At 43.6% G+C, this 13,492-nt stretch overlaps 2 protein-coding genes across 2 annotated transcripts; one reads left to right on the top strand and one right to left on the bottom strand.

Moving 5' to 3' along the window:
• Positions 1-988: 988 nt before the first annotated feature.
• On the bottom strand, positions 989-4,788 carry coil (coilin p80). Its single transcript, XM_076753162.1, has 7 exons — positions 4,525-4,788; positions 3,087-4,125; positions 2,783-2,872; positions 2,616-2,663; positions 2,427-2,496; positions 2,007-2,095; positions 989-1,319 (listed from the first exon to the last, which is right to left on the bottom strand). The coding sequence occupies exons 1-7, from the start codon at positions 4,773-4,775 to the stop codon at positions 1,272-1,274; spliced, it is 1,635 nt and encodes a 544-aa protein (XP_076609277.1). The 5' UTR covers positions 4,776-4,788; the 3' UTR covers positions 989-1,271.
• A 1,161-nt stretch (positions 4,789-5,949) lies between these two features.
• On the top strand, positions 5,950-12,876 carry scpep1 (serine carboxypeptidase 1). Its single transcript, XM_076753163.1, has 13 exons — positions 5,950-6,076; positions 6,325-6,464; positions 7,617-7,706; positions 7,933-8,088; positions 8,484-8,558; positions 9,082-9,154; positions 9,876-9,913; positions 10,003-10,131; positions 10,403-10,487; positions 10,579-10,692; positions 10,824-10,961; positions 11,068-11,231; positions 12,644-12,876. Exons 1-13 carry the CDS (start codon positions 6,016-6,018, stop codon positions 12,704-12,706), a joined length of 1,326 nt encoding a protein of 441 aa, XP_076609278.1. The 5' UTR covers positions 5,950-6,015; the 3' UTR covers positions 12,707-12,876.
• The last annotated feature ends 616 nt before the right edge of the window (positions 12,877-13,492 follow it).

Below are 13,492 nucleotides of genomic sequence, written 5' to 3'. Positions count from 1 at the left end.
TGCTAGAAATGACAACAATAAAAAGACTTATGAGGAAGGTTATGAGATGGTAAATCAAAATGATGACTTAAAGCAAAGGAATACAACTTCTGAGAAGATATATTCTTTGTCATATAAATGAAAGGCTGCATTCATCAGCAATAAAACACACTTTGACTCACTTTAAAGCACAGAGGGGTTTTGTCACTTCAGCCTCGCTTGGTCTGGTGTGACCAGTGAGTTAAAGTTAGCTAATGTTGGCATTGTTGAAATAGATATTTCCCTCAAACTGACAGTCAGTTTGCAAACTTACTTAAATTTTGTCTTACTAGAACTAAATTATAATAGATAGTAGCTGTGTCTCGATTCTATACATAATAATTGTAAACGGGTTTGAGTATTTACAGTGTGAAAATGATCATATTTAAGTTTACTCAAAATGGTAGCAGGCATACTAACACTTGATTTCTGAGTGTACATCTTTCTCCCATATGCAAAAAAAAAAAAAAAAAAAAAAAAAGATTATGGTGGTCAAACAGTTTGAGAAAGATCTTAAAAATAAGAAACAAAAAAGAAATTCTGAATAACCATTTAGCTTTTGTGTTAATTCTTACATATTCTAACCTGCATGGTACATATCAAGTATGTTTATTTCTTGTAAACTAACACTAAAAACAATACAGTTACCATGTAGATATAGATTTTGGACACAGCAAGTGACTTTTAATCTTGCATAATTTTGATGCACAATTCTACATTTTGAGTTCTCATAATTCTGATTCAATAATCTCAAACTTAGTGTCAGAATTTTGACTAAAAAGGATAAAAATGTGAATCAACGTCTCATAACTTTGACAAAGGGAATTGAAACACTTCATCTCATAATTCTGACCTACTGTCACAATTTTATATTTCTTGCATTGAAACATTAACACTTTTTCTGTTCCTGGCAGACATGTGCCTCCATAAAACAGAACATTCCCACATTGGAATAATACAGCTGACATCAGAGCAGGAGATGTAGTTTTTATTAGAAAAACAGTTTATACAAGACTGATATCCACAGTCACATCACTGTACAAAACATAAAACCATTATGTTCCGGTCCTGGAAACAATCACTAAAAACACTGACATATAAAAAAACTAGCATTTCATTTCATACTGACACCTGTCCTTTGTTATGCACTCGCTGTTGTGTGCAAAATGATGACTTGTCATGAAGCACAGCAAGAAAAGGGAAATCCATCTTGCCAAACTGAGGGCTTGTTCAAATTCACTGTGTTTGCAGATTTAAATGATCAGCCTTGGCTCCAGCAGGGAGTCCCAGCGTTCTGTCACCTGTGGGAGGTAGGCGAAGATGTTACTTTAACCGTGACTACACCAAGATTAAAACAAGGTCAGTATGGATATTACAGGAAACAATACCACAGACACCACTCAAATGGCAACAACTGCCACTTTCTGCACATGCCATCATTTCTGGCCCCCATAATGAAGAGTGCGCTCAGTTACCATGTGGTCCCTGGAATCATCATTTTTTGGAGAGCCCTGGGACTTTTAATAAGACTTAATCCCAGGGATTTTATGTGGGAACAACAACAACAAAAACTCAAACAAACGTTTGATGAAGTTTGCTCATTTGTTAGCGGATGGTTTTTAACTGTAACACAGAAAACGAATTTGTTTTTAGTTAGAATTTCAACTAAATCATTAATTTGGAGAGGATAAATGTACAAAACCATCTGCATTATATGATCATATTATCATTCCACTGAAAGTCAGTTTTACAGCCATTTTTTAGCAAACAGCAGCACTGCACCTGTGCACAGCTTCTTGTAGTCTGGTCGTCATAGTGAGGTTGCCAAGCGATGCTATTGTGCCCATGCAATACCAAAATCGACCAAACTGTGGATCCAATACATAACTTCCACTAGGAGGCGTATTATAAAACTGTGGACAGCGCACAGCCTTTAAGCAGTGCTGTTTAGGAAATTATTCATAAAATGATAATAAGCAAAGGCTTACCCGAGAGCCTCTGGACACCGCGTACTCCACTCTCTCCGAGCCATCCGGGTTCTGATAGACCAGGTCAAACTTGCCAGGCTCTACAGGAGCTGAGGAAGAGGCAGGGACGTGTGGAAAACATTGGAAAATATTGTATAATCTGCTTAAGTACGTCACATTTAAAACTCAAGTAGAGAGAAAGGTTTTTCTCCTTTAACTATAATAAGGACAATGCTGCACAAAAGTGATGTTTTATTTATCAGTATCAGTGATTCCATCACTCCCATGTTGTTATTTGGCTAGGTGGTGAGCTCATTGACTCTCCAAAGATAATTTCCAGCCCAGTTTTGGAAGGAAAAACAGTCTTAAAAGCTCAACTCTGAACTAGGCATTTTAAAATGTGATTCATACAGTCTGCCTCTGTGGTGATACGATCCTTACCCCGAGAAACATTATGTAGTTCCAGCTCAATCTGCTGAGTGGTGTGGTCAAAGCTCACAATCCTTCCCTCCTAAAATGCACAGCAACATGGGTGATGAGTGGTGTGGTGACCCCAGTATGAATGAGCAGTTACGACTTCATGAGGGGTCCAGCCAGTATCATGAGATCAATAATCAAAGCTGCACTTACCTTGTATTCTGATACCTCTGGTGTATAGTTCTCAGTCAGCTCCAGCAACTGTGAACACACACAAACAGGACTGGAGTTAGAACGATCGGGGCTTCAAAGCTAAATATGTTATCAAGTGGGCATGCAGAGCAGACACACAGTAGCTAATGACACCAGACGAGGCTCACCTTGAAGGCGATCCTCTGGCCCACCTGTGGAGGGGCCGCCAGCAGGGGCATAGAGCTGTAGTCCTGTTTAGGAGCACTTTCTGCTCGGCTCTACATACAGAGATGTAGACAAGAATGAATGTCTCTCCATGCACAGTATTTCAGGACAGGCGGGTAGTATTTAATACCATGTTTACATTTACACAACAGATGCAACTTTAAACACTGAACTAAGAATTGCTTCTGAAATCTAAATTATAGTATCCTGCTGTAACTACACTCATTTCTAGTGATGACACACAGGTGCAGACACATGTGGACAGACCTGGAGGACGACTGACAGGTTGGTCAGTGAGTCAGTCTGGTAGGACGGCTCCTCTGCTCCATTATAGCTGAACTCAAAGCTGCCATTGTGCCCTCTGATGCCCCCTCTACCTTCACCCCTTCCCCTCTCTCCAGGGCCACCGCGCCTGGGCCTTCCTCGGCCGCGGCCTCTCCAAGTCGCCTGACCGCCCACAGCGCGGCCCAGATGCTGCGCTGGCCGTCGGATAACCAGCTCGATCTCCTCCTCGCTGCTTGAGGTACCAGGCTCCGCCACTGTGTCCTGAGGAGGCACGGCTGCGCTCGCAGCCTGCTTCTGTGCACAGTTTGTGGGCTGCAGGGCAGGAGGAGGCTGCTGAGGTTTTGAGTGATCACTTACTAGCGCGTTAGGGGTTTTGGGTGTTACAGGTTTGTTTTTTGGTGGGATTTTCACACTGATGGCCTCATCTGAAGAGGAGGCGCTTTCTGAAGAGGATGATGAAGGAGGGTGTGGTTTCCCCTGGCTCAGTTTGGTGGCTGGAGGTGCCTTGGAAGCAGCAGGTGTGGAGGAGGGTGTTTTGGGTGCAGGATTTTGAGCAGGTGTTCTTTTGGGTGCTGCGTCTTCCTCACTACTGCTGCTGCTGGAATCTGAGGAAGAGGAGGAGGAGGAGGCATCCTTTGTTTTAGCTTGTGCCACTGGGGGCTTCTTGATGCTTTGAACTGGCTGGTCGACCTTGGCTGGGGTTTTTTTGCTCGAGGCAGGGGGTCTGGGGGTGACAGCAGGGCCATTCTCCTTTGCCTTCTTTCTGTTCTTCTTCTTCTCTTTGTGCTTCTCGTGGGACTTCTTATTCCTTTCATCACCTGAAGCCTGCTTGGCATCCCTCTCGATGCTCTTCTCGCTCCCTTTTTTCCTCTTTTTCTTCTTCCACTCCACACTCACTCCATTTTCTCCTGGCTCATCGTCTTCTGTGGGTCTCTGTCTCTTTCTGCTCTTCTCACTTGCTGCAGGTATGTCTGGACAGCTGCTGTTTCCATTCACCTGAGCCAGACAGTCCACCTTCACCCTGGCAAATCAAGAATGAACATGAACAACTTTGGAGCATTTGCAAACACATCTTTAAAAGAAGAGTCACATTTTCAGGAATACACATTTTTTGTCTTCTTGTCCAGAGGCAGCTTCAAGTCACTGACTAACTGAGCTAAATCCTTGAAAACTGAGCAAACTCCATGTGCTGAGGAAGACCACAAAAAGTAACTGAAAGCCCTGGGAAAGGGTAGTAAGTGAATCTTAAGTTTAGAATTATTTTGTCACAATATCCACAGGACAGAGAGTCACAAAACTGCATGATTGTCTTTGAATGAGGGCCCTAAATCTACAGCTCCACATACACCCATGAACTCATCAAAGTGTAGCCGGGAAAGCTCGCGAGGTACAGCACGACGAGAAATAAGAGCACGCGCACCTGACGCTATCGTTGTCGCGCACCACGTAGATGCTCTCTGTGTGCGGCAGGTAGCAGTCCTCTATGAAGAGGTTGAGGATGCTTCGGCGGCTGAATTCAAACTTCTCTCGGATGATACTCTCCAAATCCGCCACCACGCGGCACGTGTTCAGGTCCACGAGCAGCCAGCACATGCGGCAGTCAATGACAGCTGGCGGCGGGTAGTCAAAGTACAAGCGCACGCGGATGAAGTTGTTACTGTGAGCAGCCATGACAGCTGCGCCAAAACACGAAGCTCGCGTTCCGCCGGCAACATGAATAATGTTTCCGGTCGGAGATTTCAAGATAAGAGTGTCAAAATCCATCCGCCATTCATCAGAGATCATCAAAAGGGCTGTGGAGAATATCAAACAAAAGCGGTTTATTAAGGTCTTCTTGACATTACTGACACAACTTGATGGCTTATGAGAAAGTAAGAACATAAGTAACATTTTAAACTGCATTTTTACAAATAGAGAGGATGAATATCAGCTAAAGGGATTTTATTTATGATGACGTACTTTTCGAAAACCATTTATCAACAATCGTAAAGCATAGTTACAACTTATGATAACAGAGAATCCATCAGGATTGTTCATTATACGTATATAAAAACATATTAATTCACTGGAATGCCCCATATTAAGATTCCAGTTCTTGAAATACCATGTCGTGAAGTATGACTGAAGGGTCTTAGAGGACGTTATTAATTTGCGGTCAATGTTTCTGATAACTCAAAAAAAAAATGTAGTCTGTATTTTGTTCTTTCGGGCCATTAGTTTGAAGGGCCGATGTTTAACAGGAAGTTTGACGTGTGATTGGGGCCAACTCCCTCACAACACTGACCTCTGTTGGCGTGGAGGCGGTTATTACAAGCTAATACTGAATCGCTCCTCACAGCAGGGTCCGTTTCTCAGGCCGACCCAAGTAACGAAGGAGCAAAGAGTAAAACAACAACATGATGAGTGTCACACCTGACTTCAATCGTTAAAATCTATTTTCGGTTGCTATCTTGAGGAAAAAATGTCAGATATCATCTGGCAACACTAAAAACTGGTGCGCTAACTGATTTGCTGAGCAGACTTTTCCGTCTCTCCCTTAAAAAATGTTGTTTCTGAAAACTTGAATTACGACACTTACATTGACTCCAGAGGTCAAGGGACATGTGTGTCCCCCAATCTGAATGGGAATGAAGCCCCTGTCCTAAATTAATTGCACAGATTACCACACAGCAAATCCGGAAGCTTGTAAAATCGCAATTGTAAAATTAATCTTTTATTATCTATGTATTCGCTAGATTTTTTAAGCTTACATATCACACTACAAAGTAAAATCTGAAGCTAAACTTCAAAAAAAAAAAAAAAAAAAAAAACCAAACCACTGGGTCGGTCAGCTGACCCCGAGTGTGGTCATGTGATCTTGCAGCGTTAAAGCCATACAGAGCCGCGCCGTCCATGTACTCACGCCTCAACAATGGGCCGGACAGCAGCAGCCAGCAGTTTGTTGTTTATCCTCGCCATCATCGTGAATAAAGGTATGATTCGTGGTTTTTATGTAGCGCTTTTACCATCGCTTGAATGTATTCTCTAGCCAACCACTCAGACATAACGAGCAAACAAATACTGGTTTCCTGTCTGCTGACTGCAAAGCGAAAGTAGCGGTGATTCACTGTTCACCAGCTTCATGCACCAGAAGTGGTTTAACATTGTGTTTAATAGAAGTGGTTTGTGTGTATGACGTGAACTGAATGAAAACAACGGATGTGACTTGAACCCTGTGCAGGGCTCCCCAGTCCTCTGGCAGCTAAAGAAGCCTGGAACTATGTGGAAGTGAGAGATGGAGCCCACATGTTCTGGTGGCTGTACTACGCTGACAGCCCGTCTGCAGAGTACAAGGACCTGCCTCTTGTCATGTGGCTGCAGGTAGGACAGATCCACTGGCCTCTACTGACCCCTCAAAGCTCAGAGGTCCACACCAGAGTTCCTGCATGGTTGAGCAGCTCATGCATACGTGGGCTAATTTCCCAAAGCATCCTTTAGTATCTCTTTGTCTGTTTCTGAATGTTTTTGCCTGATTTCCAGCACAACCCAGGTTTCCATGCATTAGACATATCAATTTACAGAGACTGACCCCTGTGACGTATTACAGGTCATTCTCAGCACTGAACCCCATCACTGTCTGTAGTGTTAACGCTGCATTGTTGCTGTGTGGCAATGCATCTTAAAGAGGACACTGCCCTGATTTTCACCCATGAAGATCAGTTAATAATGTCAGTTAATAATAGTCACGGTACACTGGCAGCCACTGAAAACACTATAGTGTGGTTGAGAATAACCTTAGTGACACCATCAGGGGTATCTCAGCTTGGGTTTAGGGCGCTTATAACAAAGCCTTTGTTACTGATCTGGGGCATGAATTTTGTTTTTCTGGTGCTTGTAAAATGATCTCTCATATCTCACTTTCTGCTGTCTGCATTGTCATTATTCCTCTTTTTAATCTGTCACAAAATCCCCCAACTGCTAACTGAAGCAGGTGTTCACTCTCTGTAACCCGATTTTCATATCATACAAATATGAAAGAAATACCAAAATCAATGTCTGCCACAAAGGTTGGAAAAGTGAGAAACATTGTGGCATAAGCGGTGAGTCACACAGTGGTTGCAGTAAATTGAAGCTAAAACACTCTCAAACATTGACACGGTCTCTTTAAATAAGCTGTGGACAGTTGGAAGGTGGCTGGTTCAAACCCCAGATAACTAAAGAAAGGCATTTGGTGGCGTGACTGAATTAGTAACAGCGGTGCTGCTTCTATTTTCAACTGTAGAGGAGGAACTGACTGTTTGTTAACTGATGGAACAAAACCTGCAAGAGTTTAAAATAGAACCAGCCATCTCAGGAAAAGAACAGCTATATTACTGACTATAATCTTACATTAGTTCTCCACAACATGCAGTTTGTCTTTATAAACTGGATAGCAGACACGTCATCTCTGTAGAAATATCTGATTAAATACATACGTGGCTTTCTGCTCTTAATGCTGGAACACGATGAGGATGTTTGTCCACGTGTCCTCAGGGGGGACCAGGTGGATCAGGAAGTGGCTTTGGAAACTTTGAGGAGATTGGACCTTTGAAAACAGACCTACAGCCCAGAAATACGAGCTGGGTAAGTTCAAGGTTTTTAAAGTGATTGACCGTTTGTTCAACAAGCTGTTTAGTGATCAGAAAAAGACTCTGATTCACTGTGGTTGAGTCATTTCCTGCGTTGAGTCTTGAAATCGGTGCGCTGTGTGTTTTGTAACATGCTGGTGTGTGTGTGTGTGTGTGTGTGTGTGTGTGTGTGTGTGTGTGTGTGTGTGTGTGTGTGTGTGTGTGTGTGTTGGCTCTTTCAGGTCCAGGCAGCCAGTGTGTTATTTGTCGACAACCCTGTGGGCACTGGCTTCAGCTACACTGACAGGCCAGACGGATATGCTACCAACGTGGCCACGGTGGCCTCAGACATGCTGGTGCTGCTCCAGCACTTCTTTACAGAGAAGGCTGAGTTCCAGGTATCACAGCGGTCCAGTTCGCTTCACTGAAGCTTGATATTATCTTACTGTACAAAGAAACAGGAGTCCAGAAGATTGGCTCAGGCAAACAGCATCCTGGAGAGGCTGCCTGACTGTTGCTAACTAGATTTACATTTTTTTTTTTCGTTTTATTTAATTATTTGTCACACTGAAATACCTGAGCAATGGAAAGCATTAGGAGCCTGTTTAAAAATATTTTCCAGCAGCTCACAGTATAAACAGGACAGGACAAACTGAGAACAATAACAGCAGTAAGTTAGACAGATGTAGTCTTCTTATGTGAGGACTAATAACAGATGTATTTTTAAAAAGTGAATTCTTTATTGTACAGTGTTTGTATCAATATGAAGTGATGGTTGCTTTATTCTCTGCAGAGCATCCCCTTCTACATCTTCTCTGAGTCGTATGGAGGGAAGATGGCAGCTGCCATTTCTTTGGAACTCACCAAGGTGAGTGGACTGCTTCTGGAGTCTGATGGCTGAATGTTACGTCCCTTCATGTCCACGTGAGCTCTCTGATATGAGAAAGTCCCCATGCCAAAGAAGTGTCATATGATGGATGAGTAGGCAAATAGACATGACAGTTTAATGGTTTGCTTGCAAGTCAGCGGGTTTTTCTCAAGAAGCAGAAGTAATAAACTTTTGTTGTGGGTTATAGAGATAATCATTTTCAGTTGCATCTTAACAGAAGGAGGGATGTACTTACTCGTGTAGTTACGGTCAACAGAGGCTGATCTGAGCTTGATCTACAGTGTGCATGCATGGTAAAGCTGCAGAAGCCAGCCATTTATTATAGCCAGTCAATGACAGTCACTACACCAGGGGCTCTGTTTTAATGTGGAGTGGGTGTTCATTGTTCCAACTGAAATATTTCAGAAGAAATTAAATAGAACAAAGACCTCTAATGCTGGCTTTTTTTTTTTTTAATTTAATGACGTGTTTCTTTGGTGATTTGTGTCACTTGTCTGTCCAGGCCATAGCCCAAGGGACAGTGAAATGCAACTTTGCTGGTGTGGCACTTGGGGACTCCTGGATTTCCCCACTGGGTCAGTATCAATCACTTTTTCCATCTAGACCACAACGTTTGTGCAACCCCACTGAAACGCTGCACGTCTGCATGATGGAACTCCTTCAAAGATGGATTTTTAGCAATTAAATGTCTTCAAAGCATCAGCACAAGTTAAAGTTACTGTAGATCTCCGTCCCCTCCTACTAAACCACTTACTTATTCAGTGGATTTGTCCATGTAGGAAAATAACTGCTGCTTGTGCACGAGGAATGGGAAGTAAGCTCTGCGTACTTGCGTCACACTTCTCATTTTAAAGGAGTCTGAAAAACATGTTGTGACAGTCAAATTAAGACAAGAAGTCTGCGTGAGAGAGACATTTACCTCAGGAAGGTAAATACTTGCTGCTGTTTGCTGCAGTCCAAACATGAGGAATTCCATGTTAAAGCTGCATGTTTTCTGAAATGCTGTGAGCTTGATGGATCATATTCATGCCGAATTTCCGGGACAATTCTAACTATAATGAACGTTATCAACCACGCTCAGTAAGGCGAGCGGTATTTGCTGTGAGCAAAAGAAAATTAAAGCGCCACATTTTTGAAGGCAGCTCAGTGAATTTCTCAACAGGAGTGCATTTAAGTTAATACCTCGAACAGCCAATCACAGATCAACAGGGACATGGTTACGTACCTCTATAACAGACACAGCGGGGTTTATCTTTCAACCAACTGCTCACTGTAAGACTTCTGCTTCATCCGCAGACTCCGTCATGACCTGGGGACCGTACCTCTACACGACCGTAAGTAATAAACAGCAGATGAAAATCAGATTCTGTACTCCACCTCCTCTGTTGAATTTCCACCTGACTGAGGCTCCTTCGCCGTGCAGTCGCTGCTGGATGATTACGGCCTGGCAGACGTCAGCAGTGCAGCGGAGGCGGTGAAGAAAGCTGTTGAGCAGCAGCAGTTCCAGAAAGCCACAGAGCTGTGGTCTGTGGCCGAGACCGTGGTGGAGCAGGTTGGTGCACCACGGGGGGACGAATCTCTGCACTTCACTGTTTGAGGCTCCACTTTTTATATAAAGGGAGCCATTTATAGACCATATCAGGGAATAGTTGGCTCCAGCTGCGTATTCACAGCCATGATAGTGGTAACAGTCTTCTCAGCTAATACTTGGCAAAAACGATCCCTTTTTCTCATTTTACTTTTTTTGATTTCCATCATTACAACCTCATTTGCATGCAGGGATCATGCGGTTTGATGCAGTCTTGTTTTGGTTTACATGTCAGAACACCAATGGAGTCAACTTCTACAACATCCTCACCCAGGACCCGGATGAGAAACTCCGCCTGTCGGCAGGAGAGGACTTCATCTGTAAGACTCTGTGATCACACGCTCTCTGCCTTTTTTAAAAAGAGCCCAAATCATTTCAAAAGGTCTGCTCTCGTTTTTTCTTTCCCACCAGCTCTGCAGACACGTCGCCACATTCGTCCCCTCCACAGCCAATCACTGAGCGAGCTGATGAATGGACCTATCAGAAAGAAACTGGGCATCATCCCTCAGAATGTCACCTGGGGAGGTACCGCATCGATAGTGGACTCTGTGTCCGTTTGTTTTGATTTTAGTTTGACTGTATTTCCTATCTTTTGTGCAAATGTCCCATTCTTTTTTCTCCTCCTTCATGTCTGTTTTCCCCTCCTGTCTGTCCAGGCCAGGCAGAGGAAGTGTTCATCTCCATGGCCGGGGACTTCATGAGGCCGGTGGTGGATATAGTCGACCAGCTGCTGACCGCTGGAGTCAATGTCACTGTGTACAACGGCCAGCTGGACCTCATAGTGGACACCATGGGTAACGTGCTCAGTGTATAACCGTGTGTTCAGCCGTAGCAGCATGGTCACAGGGTGAATCCCATGGAAAAGAGCCGTGCCATACTCATCTCTACTTCCTGTCTCAGGTCAGGAGCTGTGGGTGAAGCGGCTGAAGTGGGAGGGACTATCTGGATTTAACAAGCTCAGGTGGACCGCACTGGATGACCCCACCTCCCCGGGAGTCACTGGCGCTTTCTGCAAGACTTATAAGAACTTTGCCTTCTATTGGATCCTCAAAGCCGGTCACATGGTAAGACATTGACTGATGGAGTTTGTAAAAATGCTGCAATGTAGAATCACATACCTCTTTAAGGCTGGACTATGAGCCTTAGCTTTTGGGGACAATCAGCATTCATTCCTGGGTCAGATGACTCAGCAATAGTCATGGGGATGTATTGAGTCCAGCTCTAACTGGAAGTGATGGAAACATACTCAGATGGACATGCTCATTTTGCCCTTTTCAGACCAATGTGCTCGTGTTGAACCTCTGGATAGTGGCACATGAATAGCCAGGAAGGTTATTTATTGATTTTGCAGTCTATGGGAACAGCGTGCAACAGCAAATTTGTCCTTCATATCGTGCAAAATGCAAAACTGGCAAGGCAGCGAGGTGAGAGAGGCTCTCCTGATTGGAGGGGAATCATTCAGCCTCCGTTAAATTTGAATAGACTGAAGTAACAGATCCAAAGTAAACACTGTACCACTGTCTCTGGCCTACATGCTGCTTTCTACTGCGCCCTGTTTTCCGGCGCAGTCGTGACATTGAACATGGCACCCCAGAAAAATACAGAAAGACAAACTCGTCTACTGGCAATGGGAAAGAAGACAGTTGCCTATTTTTAGTGGGTTTACTCGTGTTTAAGAAACCTGCACACACACTCCAGAGTGGTAACAGATACAACACCTTGAATATTTGAAGAGAGAGGACTGTTCATCCTCCCGCTCTCTTCACAATGAGTCACTTTGTTTTTTAAGGTCCAGTGTGTAGGATTCAGGGGGATCTACTGGCAGAAATGGAATACAATACAGATTCTGAGTGTGTTTTCATCTGTGTATACTCACCTGAAAATAAGCATGTTTTCTTTACCTTAGAAGGAGCTCTTTATATCTACAGAGGGAGCAGGTCCTCTTCCATGAGCCTGCCATACTGCAAGGCCATGTTCCTACAGTAGCCCAGAGGAGACAAACCAAACACTGGCTGAGAGGCCCTTCTGCATTTTATGCAAGTTTCAAGGCCACTGGAGGTTCTCTTACATGTTTGGAAAGGGAGGGTGAGGCGAGGGCTGTTCAGCTGGTTGCAGTCTGCAACCCCACCACTAGGTGCCATTAAATCCTACACACTGGACCTGTTAAAGGTTAATTTCATACTGATGATTGGGGAAAAAATATTGTCTCCAAATGCTAATTAGCCATGAGTGACCATGATTTAGACCATTATGGCTAACAAGCACAATTTAAATCAGAAAACAAAACCCTTTTGGGAGGTGTTACATCACCACCTTAAGCTAACTTAGTCAGCTTTGCTGGCCCACTGAAAGCAGTGCGTCTCAGAGCAAAGTTTGTTCCTGGCACTGAACAGCTGGCACTCCACTGAAAGCATGAAATGAAATCACAAAACAAAGTTGAATTTCAGCATAACAATGTCTTTCTGTCTGTTGTCAGATTCCCTCAGACCAGGGACCTATGGCCTTGCAGATGCTGAAGATGATCACCCAGCAGGACTGACGCACCCGCTCTGATAGCAGCTGGAATGGCTCCGACAATCACAGTGATCACATGACCTTTTTATATTCCTGCTAAACCAAATCAAGAATCTTGGTTCTCTTCTATTACAGCAATGACTTGACTCAATTTCAGCCAGAACAACAATAAAGACTTTTTTTCTTTTTTGTAAATGCTGTCCTGGCTTCTTCTCTGGTTCACTATCAAACACTTCAGAGATGCTTGTTGTTGTTCTTCATACATAATATGTGCTGCATGAACTGTGAGTGAGCTTTCTCCACTTCCAAATAAGCTCTTAAATGAAAGTTGTCTAGAAGCCAAATCTTTAGTACCGTGTGGGTGAATGTTGCATTTATGACGTGGTACAAAGGTAATTCATTTGATGACTTGTTATATCACTAAATGAATTACCTTTATGGCATGCTGGAGTTGAGCTTGACACTAGACTAAGAGTCTACAGCTGCACTAGAAACTCTGAGTCAGAGGCATTGTGAGCTTTGCAGAGCTGCTAGAGAGGCAGCTGACTTGTAGTCTAGATACAACTCATCCTGTGATGAAGTTGAGTTTATGTACCAAATGTTGTGCTTGTCCACTTGGTAGATATCAGGACATTACAGTGAATTAGTGATGCTAGATGAAGTCAGCAGATCACCAAAGTCCACAGGATTCATCCTGAGGGGACTTTAAATACCAGTACTATGAAACATTGTACTTAAAACTAACTGTGAACCTCATGATGAGACTGGAAGTCCTCTTTGGCAGACAATCTATGGGTTGTTTTTTCAGCCA

Source organism: Chaetodon auriga, chromosome 16 (assembly GCF_051107435.1).
Source record: "Chaetodon auriga isolate fChaAug3 chromosome 16, fChaAug3.hap1, whole genome shotgun sequence".
NCBI lineage: Eukaryota > Metazoa > Chordata > Actinopteri > Chaetodontiformes > Chaetodontidae > Chaetodon > Chaetodon auriga.
The sequence above is the reverse complement of the archived record's forward strand: the minus strand, read 5'-3'. Positions and strand labels throughout refer to the sequence as shown.

What these genes read in the sequence shown, in the direction of transcription:
- scpep1 (XM_076753163.1), top strand. Translation starts at nt 6,016, where the DNA reads ATGGGCCGGACAGCAGCAGCCAGCAGTTTGTTGTTTATCCTCGCCATC. An exon ending in CGCCATCATCGTGAATAAAG is followed by an intron (nt 6,077 to 6,324) that starts GTATGATTCGTG and finishes AACCCTGTGCAG; the next exon opens with GGCTCCCCAGTCCTCTGGCA. An exon ending in CAGAGAAGGCTGAGTTCCAG is followed by an intron (nt 8,089 to 8,483) that starts GTATCACAGCGG and finishes TATTCTCTGCAG; the next exon opens with AGCATCCCCTTCTACATCTT.
- coil (XM_076753162.1), bottom strand. Translation starts at nt 4,775, where the DNA reads ATGGCTGCTCACAGTAACAACTTCATCCGCGTGCGCTTGTACTTTGAC. An exon ending in ACCTGTCAGTCGTCCTCCAG is followed by an intron (nt 2,873 to 3,086) that starts GTCTGTCCACAT and finishes CTCTGTATGTAG; the next exon opens with AGCCGAGCAGAAAGTGCTCC. An exon ending in CGGTGTCCAGAGGCTCTCGG is followed by an intron (nt 1,320 to 2,006) that starts GTAAGCCTTTGC and finishes TACCTCCCACAG; the next exon opens with GTGACAGAACGCTGGGACTC.